General features: G+C 39.1%; 1 protein-coding gene across 5 annotated transcripts in view; it reads left to right on the forward strand.

The window, feature by feature from the left end:
• The window catches only part of IDE (insulin degrading enzyme), a 53,461-nt gene extending 43,039 nt beyond the window's left edge, over positions 1-10,422 (forward strand). For all 5 annotated transcript variants that reach the window (XM_075216156.1, XM_075216153.1, XM_075216152.1 and 2 more), the window contains exons 20-25: positions 3-170; positions 1,299-1,571; positions 3,017-3,078; positions 3,992-4,064; positions 6,135-6,202; positions 6,830-10,422. In XM_075216156.1, coding sequence (XP_075072257.1) covers positions 3-170; positions 1,299-1,571; positions 3,017-3,078; positions 3,992-4,064; positions 6,135-6,202; positions 6,830-6,925 — 740 coding nt within the window. In that variant the 3' untranslated portion in view covers positions 6,926-10,422. The remainder of the gene's footprint in view (positions 1-2; positions 171-1,298; positions 1,572-3,016; positions 3,079-3,991; positions 4,065-6,134; positions 6,203-6,829) is intronic.
• Positions 10,423-13,104: the final 2,682 nt, after the last annotated feature.

The following is a 13,104-nucleotide window of genomic DNA, read 5'->3' on the forward strand; positions in this document are numbered from 1 at the left end:
AGAGGGCTGGTTTGTGTATCAGCAACGGAATGAAGTGCACAATAACTGTGGCATTGAGATCTATTATCAGACAGACATGCAGAGCACCTCGGAGAACATGCTTCTGGAGCTGTTCTGTCAGATCATCGCGGAGCCCTGCTTCAACACGCTGCGCACCAAGGAACAGCTAGGTGAGCATAACCACATACCCAGAAGACCGCATTTACAGTACAGCGTAGTCGTGTAATACATGGACTGTTGTGGCAGCATTGGTACTATAGTGCTGGTTTCATTATAAACCAGAATAGGAGCACATCCATCTTCCTCCTTCTCAGCTCTGCCTCTCTGTAGATGGCATTGTGATTGTCCGTGTCCTTTATTCTGTCCAAAGTAACTGTTGTATTACTACGCTCTATATATAGTGTATAATCTATATAAATATATGAGCAATATGTGTAAGAGAACATGTATGGTGGTAGATTATAAGGGGTGCTCTACTCTGAGTTTGTTATAAGGATATTTACACAGGAGGTTTTGGGTGACATGTTCCAGCCAAGTCATTTTATACAGGTCAAGGACCTCCGAAATTATTTATAATCTCTACAATTGGTGACCTGTTCTTTAAAATGTGCAAGGGTTCTAATGATGTCGCTAATATGATTGTAATATTATGTAAAACAACATATAACCGTATTTAAGCTCTGCGTTGTTATAATTGGTAAATATTCCCATGGTAACGGCACAACTCAGAGTACAAGATTCTGACTTGGCATTTAGAATTTGGAAGACTGGTAACCGCATATGTTTCATGATAAATTGCGTCTACCATAGATTATAAGGATTTTGTGAGCAGTAGAACAGCGTTTTTACTTTATACCTCTTGATATGCTCATGTGTGTTTTTTTGTTACACTCCATGATTGTATAAGATATTGTTTATCTATAGCAAACCCTAGATCAGGCTTAGGCAACCTATGGAACTACAAGTCCTTTCATGCCCTGCCAACCTATGGCTTCACTAGAGACAGCTAGAAAGTGGAAGGACTTTGGAACTTGTAGTCTCAGCTGGTGAGACATAGATTGTTGTCTTCACTACTGTCTGGTATTTCATCAGAGATAGTCACAGTAAACTCACATATCGCATGGTGCGAGTATCCTATGAATGTATATACTTAATACTTCGTACCCTGTAGATCATTGTGTGCTGTGATAAGAGGACAGATTATTGTGCTACTGTCCTCTCCGTGTAATAACCAAGGTGAGGCGGGCTGTAGCTCTGAGAAGTTTTCCAAGTTGAACTTGGCTCTGTATCTTTTGCAGGTTATATTGTGTTCAGCGGCCCCCGCCGGGCGAACGGTATCCAGGGCCTGCGATTTATCATTCAGTCCGAGAAGCCTCCTCATTATTTAGAGAGCCGCGTGGAGGCTTTCTTGAAGACCACAGAGAAGTCGCTAGAAGAAATGTCAGACGAGGCCTTCCAGAAACACATTCAGGCGCTGGCCCTAAGGCGCTTGGACAAGCCGAAGAAGCTGTCTGCTGAGTGTGCTAAATACTGGGGGGAAATTATCTCTCAGCAATATCACTTTGACAGAGGTAGGACACGAGTGCTAGGGATGCAACGCCTCATGTGCAAAATACATTTATTGTTGATTTAGAATCACTGTGTCTTGGGGCTCATCCACGTGGATGGAATACTCATTATAAGATGCCTGCTTGGTATCTATTGACCCCTGTGCCAAGCCTTGTATGCTGTCCACACTGACAACGATAACATATGTGGGACAGATGTGTCTGTGAGAAAATTACATAGATGCCATTTACCCACTGTCACTTCTGTGCCACTTATATTATGGCTGTCTATGTTGACAGTATATGGCACACCATGGGGATCAGTCATTTCCTTGCTGGCAGCATTTGCCCAGTGATATACTTGCATTCCATTTGGAACATGAGGTGACTGTTCTGCTCATGTGGATGAGACCTAAAAGGAAAAGTTAGGGTCTATATCTATAAACTCTCCATCCATTCACTTATGGAGCTCAGGCCAAAACTACCTAGACTATAGACTGAATTATTAATAAATCTCTGATGGTACTGAGCAGAGCTGGGTTAAAGCTCTGGGAGACCCGGGGCACTTAGTGATACGGTTATAATTTTCGACAAATACACAGGCAATACTGTGTGCACTACTGTTAGGTGCACACAGTTCTGCCTTCATGAGCAGTACAGTGTGAAGCAGGACATACCTCCCAACTGTCCTTGTAGTCGCACCAAATCCTGACTAAGCGGGACAGTCACCCATATTTGGGACTGCCCCAACAGATTCAGGACAGTTGACAGACTGCCTGCTCTCTGCTACCTGTTACCAGATGTGGCTGCTGGTTTCTTTAGATCAGTTACTGCTTGTCTGGATCCTGAAATGTTGGGGCCCTATTTGGAAAAAAAAAAAGGGTCCATGAAATTTAGAAAACTCTAACCAGACTCTTCTGACTACCTCTTGCAGCTCTTCACACATGGAATGGAACCTGTCATATGGTGCGTGTCCCATGAAAGGGGGGATAGGCGGAGTCCACACATAGAGAGGGAGAGAGGGATAAATCATAAGATCCTGGGCCAAATAAAGGAAAGTGGTTCCGGAGAGGGGCCAGCCACAAACTACCACACTGTCCCTCACTAGCACTCCTTTAAAGTACCTGGTCCAGGTGCCCCCTGACACAGGGAGCCCTGGGTTTGTGCCCTTAGTACCAGAGCTGGATTAATGGGGGGCACCAAGTGTCTATTGTGTGCAGCATAGTGAAGATACCTGCCTTTCAGACCAAGACAGCACCGATACAAAAGAAAATTGCACCACCAATAAAATAGTAAAAATTGTTTTAGTGCAAAATGTTATCAATTGTTTGCTTTCTAAAGGTGTTATAACTCAAATTTTAAATGATTTAATTATAATGTCCCTTTAATCCTCATAGTATAGGTTTGAAGCATTATTTTCATTTTGAAAAAGAAACCCAACCATTCTAAATTTGTTTGTTTCCTTGCAGACAACGTTGAGGTGGCATTTCTGAAAACCCTGGTCAAGGACGATATTATGAAGTTTTACAAGGTAGTCTGAGCTTGCGGCCACCATATTAAGAAAAATATCTCTCCTGTCTCACTATTTACCATTACAGTCTAAACTTTAAGGCAACGTTAAGTTGATGTGTCCTGTGTAGATATGTTCCTGTGCATACTGACTACACACATAGTATGTTTATTTCTCTGTGCCAATAATTGAGAATCCAGCCCATCGATTCACAGTGCAGCAGGGCTGATACTTGGTTTTGTGAATACGAAGCTCCGTGCCTGATGCTACAGCTTTGTCACTAGTTGTCATTGATCTGATTACATTGTCTTTATAATACATTTAACATTTAGCTTTCACTGCACCAACTACTCTGTTCATGTGCTCATGTTATGTGCTCATAACAGCCATTAGCATATTGGGCCAAAATAAACTTACTGACTCCACAAACTACTTGGTAAACAATCGCCTGAAATCTATTTTATGATCAAAAAAACAAACAAACGGAATGCATGCCAGCTAGACTAATGGGATGGCTAATTAATGCTGTGGTTTTTTTTACGTTTAGACAGTTGAAAATAAATTACTAGACATGTCTGTAAAGATGTGTTATAGTGTGAGAAATAATTAAATATAGTAAAGGATGTTGTATATTTACACACCATTCTTTCCCCCAGTTAGTGTGCAGATGATGCAGCCAGACTTGTTTCCTGGCAACCTGATTTGCATTGGACTCCTGTCAGAGAATTAATTTTGTGACTAATCATTGCTACCAGCAAACTGTGTTCTTGTCTTACAAAAAGAAAGTTCAGTGTCACAGAAGTAACAGCATTAAAAAAGGTTACTTGGGGCCTCCCACACTGCTCCTAGGATATATAGTTTGAGGTTTGGATAAAGATTCAGTTGAACACATTGGTGATGTGACGATACTAAATAACTCATTGTTATGTTTCAGGATCTTCTGGCCGTAGAAGCTCCCAGAAGACACAAAGTGTCTGTGCATGTGCTCTCTAGAGAGATGGAGTTATGTGAGTACATTGTATTGTGTCCTGCTTGAGATTCTCCCTGCAATAGAATATTATATCTATGGTCTGCCTTACAGTTTAATCCAGTACTCGGTATGGCTGCGACGATCAGCCACTCGCCAGTATGCAAATGCATTAGCTTGATCAACTTTTCAGAGGATATAGATTTTTTTTATTATACATAAGCCTTTCTCTGCTTTCATAAGTATTTGCACATGGCCAAAAAAAAAGCCAAAAAACCTCAACAAACCTATAAGTCACTATGTGGCTGCATGTACATAAAGGAGAATTTTGTGCACAATAAAGCTATATTTGGATAAACTCACCTGTCTGCGTCAAGGTATCGCCTGTAGGTGAGTCCCTAGGCAGTGATACAAATATTTATTCAGAGTGTCTCATATTTGGACCTGTGGTGGAAGTCGGGGTGTATACAGTGATATACCATACCGCCACTTCTCCTACTGCCTTCATTGTAAAACTATCAAATTCCATTCACTTACATTTCCCATACCGTCACTTCTAAACTTCCAGTTCAACCACTGATCTGGACAGTAAATGCTGATTAGGAACTTGCATGTTCTACAAAAAGTTATTCTGGAAACTAACCCATTCTCTAACATCCAAAACAGAAAGCGCTTCCTGCTTTAAGATTTTGCAATTTAAAAAAACCCACAAATTTACTCGTGGACTCTAAGGCAGTACTTGGACCCTGCTGCCGTTCACAGCGGTCTGTTGTAGAAAGTAGAGTTTCTGGAGTTTTATCCCATTTCTCTCTGTGCTGACCTGCAGTTCTTCGTAGTAAATGATCATACTCCTGACTTTGAGCTGGGGATACAGAAGAAATATAAGATGCTAAGATTATTCTCTTTAATAAAGTCAGAACAAATGACGAAAAACGTCAGGTGTCATTGTATTTACTACATCACGATCGGGTCTACTAAACAGGATGTGATTTATATGCTTTCTGCTTCATGATATCATTGGTGTATAATCAAAGTGACTCCTCCATGATCATTTGGGAACTGTGTTTAACAGACTGTGGATTTTTCATGGAGAAACCCTGATTAGGAACTCACTCCCTGAGCTTGTGGGTATATCCGTAGGGGAACAATTCTCCTAAACCGCTACCTTCACCAGGATCCACACCTTTTGTTCCCTAATTGTGAAGAGTTCACATTTAACTGTTGCTGACTGAGCTTTGCATTAACAGCATTTAAGAACATTGGAATTGTAATCTGAAGCATAATTAATTCATCTCCACGAAGTGAACCGGCTGCTCACGTTGGGAAACAAATGTCATTTATCTACATGAACAGCATGATTTGGATATAAGCACTTTTTTTTAGTTTTTTTTTATGTGGTAGATTTGATATTGCAGGAAGCACCTCTTCCCATGGTTCATTTATTATAATATTAAGCTCTATATGTATAAGTTTATTGTGGCTTATAACGTATTTGTCATTTGATTCTATTTAACCTATTTGCTAAAAAAATAAAAAAAATTAGGTTTATATACAATTTTACATACTCAGCGTTTCCTTTGCTGGGTTTAATATATTAGTAAATTTTATATTTGGTGCCCCTTTCTTAAGGGGCACCAAAGGGCTAAATAAAAAAAAATGTTTTTTTCCTTATGGTGTTGTATTTTGAGGGTGTGGCGCCCCTCAGGCAGCGATATTGGTTTTGTTTTATACTGTAATATTATATAGTATATTTTATAAAAAAAAAATATCTTTTTGGAGTAAGAGCGCTTTAGAGCTGTTTTTTGCTAAGGTTATATTTAGCTGACCCCTGGCAGTGCCTAAAAGGACACAAACCTTTGTCTCTGCATCAGAGTAGTTTTTATTTTTAGAAATGTTGCCTGTACTGTTCCTATTTATATTCAGGAAGGAGGTATGTGTGTATGGTGTCATTGAGAGTGGAGGGGTAGTCCTTGGCTGTCTTGTCCATTCCTGCAACATTACCCAACTAGTTTTCTAACAGGAACAAACTGATTTCTATTTTACTCTTTTTTGAAAGATAAATTGCTGTTGTCTAACTTTTTGTTTGTGTTCCTTCCCATGTTATACCCAGCCCCTGCAGTAGGAGAGTTTCCTAGTCAGAATGATGTTAATCTTGCTCCAGCACCAGTCCTTCCTCAGGTATGATTTACTATAGAAAAGCTGCTAATGACCATTTATTTATTTTTGTGCTTACGGAGACCTTACACGTTTTTGTAGATGCTCCTGTTTTTGTTATGTCGCTACTTCAGCTGGGTTTACTAAATGCATGTTCTGTGGGATCTCTCCTAAGAATAATACAAGGGCAAATGGCGTAGACTGGTCATCTCAGGCCACCATACTTCAACGGGATGGTTGGCGTAAGAAATACAAAGTAGTAACATTTAAAATGTGAAATGCTTATGCAAAAGTATTCTTAGGGGGGGAATTCACTGCTGCGCAAAGTTCTTCTGGAATATAATGTGAGGAAGTTCTGGGATTCTGTGGCGATGTCCGCTGACATCTCTGCTAATTTAAGTGGAAAATTCCTGGACCGTAATAATCAGTAGTGTGCGGAGCCGCACTTTGCGTTGATGTTTAGCGCCACTTTGCGCAGGTTTTAAATCCCCCCCCGTACAGCAAGACAGTTACACTTTTCCTCCAGATTTTCATGTGGCCAAATTTACTTTTTGTTTAAACATACACGAAGATGACAGGTGATCGTGTATACATTACTGTGTGTCTATGTACATAAGAATCACATGTTCACATGAATCCTTCTTCACACAGCCTGATGTCATCACGGATATGACGGAGTTTAAGAGACGTCTACCTCTCTTCCCTCTTCCCAAGCCACATGTTAACCTCATGGCAGCAAAACTATGATCCGAGCAACAGCAGGAAGACGCAGAGACCCGTCGAACGAAATTAAGTTCTCCTTTGGGCTTGAGAATGAGTTTATAATAGTAGGGTTTTGCTAATTGACCTTCAGTAGAAAAAATAATAATTATTATAGCTAAAAGGTGATTTGATATGTTCGTTTTTTCATTGTGGCGTGTCAGAAACAAACAGTGCATTGCAGCAATGTGTTCTGTGAGAACAGAGACATGTAAAGATTATTTTGTATTAACGTGTATGTGCAAACCATTGGTTTGCGGTGGATAAATAAAAGTGAAATCTCCACATGAAAGAGTCCCAGCATTGAAACGCTTATAACTAGAGGAATATCTAGATGGAACAGCAAGAGTTGGGGAAGTAACCCTTTGTTATCATTTGAAGCTGGGTTATAGTGACTTGTCAACATTTGTACTACCAGGCAGCCCCTATTTTGTATTTTACCTTAGCATGATTACAACACAGCAGGTTTATTTTTTTATTTTTTTTTATTTTGTAGATTTTAAATCAAAAAGGACATTTATGCTGTTTGTAAAGGTCATGTGGACAAAAGGTGGCGGCGAATCAGCCAATCACACATCAATTGGAAAAATGCACATATCACAGCTGGGAAGATAACATTGCCACAGCTCAATCATCTAATCGATATTTATTGTAATACACTATGGCATGGTTTCCCAAACCCAGTCCTCAGGGCTCCCTAACAGTGCAGGTTTTCCATATCTCCTTGCTGGAGCACAGGTGTATTCATTACTGACTGACACATTGTAACAGATCCACAGGTGGTCCTAATTATGTCACATGTGATCCAGAAAACCTGCACTGTTCGGGAGCCCTGAGGACTGGGTTTGGGAAACCCTACACTATGGTGAACATTTATTCAGACTGGTGCCTAGGTAACTGCAAAAAAAAGTCTAATTTATAGCAACCAATCAGAGGTTTGCTTTCACTTTCTAAACCATTAGAAAAATGAAGTTTTGGCTCTGGTTGCTATGGGTTACAGCGCAGCTACCTGTGCACTATTTTTCATAAATGTAAATAGAAGTTTAAAAAAAAAAACAACGCAAATTTTACAAGAATTTAATATACCAAATAAATTCTTCCATGTAAAATAACTATCAATATTTATATTGTGAAGGCAATAGCTTAATTTATGTTTTATTGGGGGGGGGGGGAACTGTTCTCTAGCATATAAAGGACTGCCCAGAATTACCCAAGTGAGATGTTATAATCCAACCAATGCTGGAAGTATGTACTAAGCAGACTTTGTATTTATTATTTTTTCCTTCTTTTTAATCTCTCATCCTTTGCATCTGTTGTCTCAGGGTTCCTCTGGTTTGTTGCCCATTTAGACTTTATAAATAAAACTGTTTTATCTTAAAAAAAAAAAAAAAAAAAAAAAAAAGTTTGTTTATTCTTTGCCCAGATTTCTTTCCTGTGGGACGCCCACAGTCCTCATGCAGCGCGTTGATATAAGTAAGGGATACCCTTCCCTCTCTGTTCCAGCAATGCCTCCTTACAAGGGATGCCTCAGCCTGGAGGCAGCCATTTTGTGGGTTGAACCAATATGAATGAAGTGCCTCATGCCTCAAGTGAGGTGAATTGATAGGCTGCGTACTTATTCAGATTGGTCTAGCCCACAACATGGCTGTGTAAATGAGAGGTCAACTTTAATGGTATTCACTAGGACATGTTCAATATATTTTGTTTTTTATTATTCTTATTTAAAATATGTTTTTTAAATTGGCCTATCATCTGTACACAATGGAGGCAGCCATCTTGTGGGCTGAAACAATATTCAGGTAGTGACATCACTAAGGCATGTTGCCTTATCCCTAGTGACTTATTAGGGTGCAGATTGGTTGATCCCACAAAATGGCTGCCTCCACTTTGTGTATGTGACAGAATTTATCTCTAGTCATCAGCATCTCTGTGTTAATGGCTTCCTCTCATCCCACTTACCTATACCACGACTTCCTTATGTTTCCATAGAGACCAACATCCCATCGGTCACATCTTAGTTAGTGCTTCACATAGAAACATTATTATAAAGACGTATGTACCTCAGACCATTCTCCGGTATGTCTGTGACCTCAGGTACCTCAATATTGTAGTATTATAAGAGTATAAATCACGGTAATATTTGTGCTGCTGCCTCAGTCTATACACCTACCAAAATTCTAGGTTCTTGCGCACAGTTCTCCTCCACGGAGATTAGTCTGGTGTTACGCATGGGGTATGCGGAGATTAGTACTTTGACATAAAAGGAACTTTATTGGATTTTGGTGCTGCCTTAGTACTTGTATTAAACAAATTCTAGACAGATATATATTTTGAAAGTTCATAATGCTCCAATTATTCCAGCTGGTTAGTAAATGAGAACGGTAATGCTCTATCCAAATGTAACATCACAAACTAGTCGCTGACTATTCTTTTTGATGGTCTGTAAGAATACCTGTGTGGGGGAACCAATGTCTAAAACAAGTAACAAAAATATTTTGATGTTATGTCCCATAATGGTAGCCGCTGCATCCCATAGATAGTTGGGATCTTGCTATCTAATCATAGTTTTTATATAGTTGGCAAAATGATCTGTAAATTATGTGCAGTAATCTCATTTTAGTATGAAGAAGTTCCTACCTCCAATGCTTGGTACATTTATGCAATTTGCATTGTTTTCCCCTAAATACATACACGTAGCTATGATGTTATCAAACTCTATTCCTTACAAATATTTATTTAAAGGTTGGTGTCTTCAGTTTTAAGAGCATTTCAGGCGTTTTGGGGGAAAAATAGCAGATACTTTAAAATCTGTCTGCGAGCAGATGACCATGATTACAATTCTCTATCCGTACGGTACATGACCTGCGGCCTTTCTATAAGATGCACCTCCTCTGCTGGCCTCAAGCTGTCAGGGCATGCTGGGATTTGTAGTTTCTAGAAGAGCTGAAGATGTTTTCTACCTTTGCTGACTCTCCTCCTTTTGCTGCTGTACAGCTGCTATGATTCTGGGACCTCACTAGCAATGATGAGACAACATCTGGAATGGTGACGGTTGTGTAACACAAGTTATCATTTGTTTACATAAAGACATAGAATTAGAAATCAGTTTATACTGAATGCAATTATATGGCCTTATGCTGAAAATTTACTTTTTCATATAGTTTTAGAGGTGTCAAAGTCAAATAATGTGACTGTAGTTCTTTTTTCTTTTTTCTTTTTTTTCTTTTGTTTTAATTATTTACCTTTTTCAAAACTGAGATATCTCAGGCATATTAATGGGTTTTGTGGACAAAATCCATAGCTGCAGTGTTCTAATAGCAATACCAGACTACCTACTGCACATAGCGTACGGCTAAAGGTTCTACCGTCTTCTAAATGTTCTATGCGTTTTATCTTCTGGTTTTTTTTTTTTTTTGCATTGATGTGTGGAACTGTTGGTGATGATTTGTAAGTCAGCTGTTTACAATAAATGAAATGGAACTAAACACCAGTACTCACTTTGTGATTTCTGTGTGGGGAGAGGAATTCGTTTTATTTTGTTTTGGGTTTTTCTTGTTTGTTTGTTTTTTGTTCTTGTTTAGAAAACATTAGATCTGCCTTTTAGCGGGAAAAAATACATCTGGAGATAACCAAACAATTGATAGACAGAAAGATACAATACAAATTATAAACTGTTCTGCTCGACACTGGTGGATAAACCCTATATTCAGGCAGTTTCTAATCTATATGTGGGCAGGTGATTTCAGCAGACATGTATCACTTCAGTTTGAGAACATAGTAGTCTGTGCTCTTATATTATCTCACTAGTCACTACAAAAGAACTTGGCAGAAGTTACTCTAATGGAAGTATTTAATTAGGAGTGAGGTCATGGTCCTAAGGGTGCGAAAAAAAAAATTGTGAATATTTCTGTACCGGGATCTCGCCTCGAATTGAATCTGCCCTGTTTTTTGCTACAAAGAAGCTGATGGTTTTCAACCGCAAACCAGCAAAAGAATCCATAATGCAATGTACTGTATTAGGAAGGGATATGAATTAATACTAGTGGGTATCGCCTTAAATTTTGGTATCTTAAAACAGTCTAAAACGTACTGTTATTAAACCGTTAATAAAAGTAATTGCAGTATGTTCTATTCTGCAGGTGGAACTTTTGCTGTCTACTGGTACTGACTAGTCAATATTTAAAAGCTCACCATGCATTGTAATCTATCTAGTCGCTGACATCTGCAGGCTATGAAAGGATACCAGAGCCTTTTTATGCAAATATCTAAAATAACCCATTCAATTATCGTCTCCCAGCAATTGGAGTAACCTTATTTTAATCAGCAGTAAGAGTCTTGCAACATTATGTATTACAAAGTTACAATGGTAATTACAACAAAGATCTGGTCGTCATATGCACGGTGAAAGCTTAATTTTTTTACTGCCAGAATACGACGTACTGGATTTGAGACTATTCAGTTTTTCTACAACCATCTTATTATTCAGCATATTTCACCAGATGTAAGAACTGGTTACACTTCATGTAAGACATTTTATATATAAAATGTGTGGCATTAAAACGATAAATGACATTACACCAGTAGTTTGTAAAAGTACAAAGGTAATTGGGTTTTTTAAGGTGACTGAAAATGTCTAGACTATAGATCCAGTAAATCATAATTGTATTCGATTTTAGCAACATATCAGGAATATAGTAAATAATTTATTTTATATTAATCACAAATTATAAATGACAAATTTTTTTGTGGATAAGACGGGAGAATAACAGGTCCTTGGTGGTGCAGTTTCGCTTGGTGTTGAAAGACAGATTCTCCTTTTATGTAGGAGAGTTTGTGTGTTTTTTTCAAAACATCCTAGTGTCTTGCAGGTTGATGTGACTTCTGTTATAAAACCAAAATTACAGACGCTCTCTCCAGCTGTGACATGGGAGGTAGTAATGAGGGCTGGGATTACTGGCCGTACACCCCCCTTGTGCTATAACCATCAGCTGAAGACCTAGATAACAGGGAATCCATATTCATGTGTTTTCCTGGACAGATTGCCGCTCATTCCTTTAGCTGCGCTGTTCTGCAGTTGTTGATGAGAACATATCATCGGACTACAGACCGGAATGCCTGGAAACACATCTGATACGCCTTGATATCCCCCAGGCAATTTATATTTGGGTTTTGCAGCTCACACATTGTATGACTATTGGTATTAACATAAGGGAACATCCATTGGGCACAGTCATCCTCAGCTCTATGACTCAAGCTGACTTCTACTCTTGTAGAACTATTGTATTGTTAGTTCCTCTGTTCATCTGTGATCAGCTGACCTGATGTCACAGTGCTATGAAACTAGAAGTCATTTTTGGAAAAGGTGTTAAAATTAGGTGTACGGTTGGGTACATGTGTAGAATACTCCAGTGTTTGGAAATAATGTGATCAATTATTCTATGCACTGTATTGTACTGTGGTGATAAAACTCACACACACACACATACACACACACATACACATACACACACATACACATACACACACACACACACACACACACACACACACACACACACAGAGACTAGGGTCAATTTTGATAGCAGCCAATTAACCTATTAGGATGTTTTTGGAGTGTGGAAGGAAACTGGAGCACCCGGAAGAAACCCACGCAAACACGGGGAGAACATACAAACTCCACACAGATATGGCCAGGGGCGGGAATTGAATTCATGACCCCAGTGCTGTGAGGCAGAAGTGCTAACCACTGAGCCACCGTGCTGCCCATCAATTTGTTTCCTTATTGTATTCATGTCTTCAATGTCATATATTTGCTTTATTGTTAGTCAGTATAAAAAGCTAAACCGTTAGTTGACCAGTTGATTTCCAATTGAATACATTGCTCGAAGGGGGAAAATTCAATTGGCTGTGTTACTGGTAAAAGTAACGCGGCCTGCGCATTATTACAGTAATAATGCGCTTAAGTACCGTTGTTACGGTAGTTTCAATGCTGGCTTTCGGCTGCGAGCAGAAAGCCGGGTAAAATGACAGTAATAACGGTAACAGCTTTAACGCTGCGCTAATTAGGGGGGAATTGAATTCCCCTCCAAGCATGTAAAAACGTGTTCGTTTTAAAACGTGGTAGTATTCACTTTATTAAGAGCAGGATCCACTGTAATGTTCAAATC

The sequence above is a fragment of the Mixophyes fleayi genome, chromosome 6 (genome assembly GCF_038048845.1).
Source record: "Mixophyes fleayi isolate aMixFle1 chromosome 6, aMixFle1.hap1, whole genome shotgun sequence".
NCBI lineage: Eukaryota > Metazoa > Chordata > Amphibia > Anura > Limnodynastidae > Mixophyes > Mixophyes fleayi.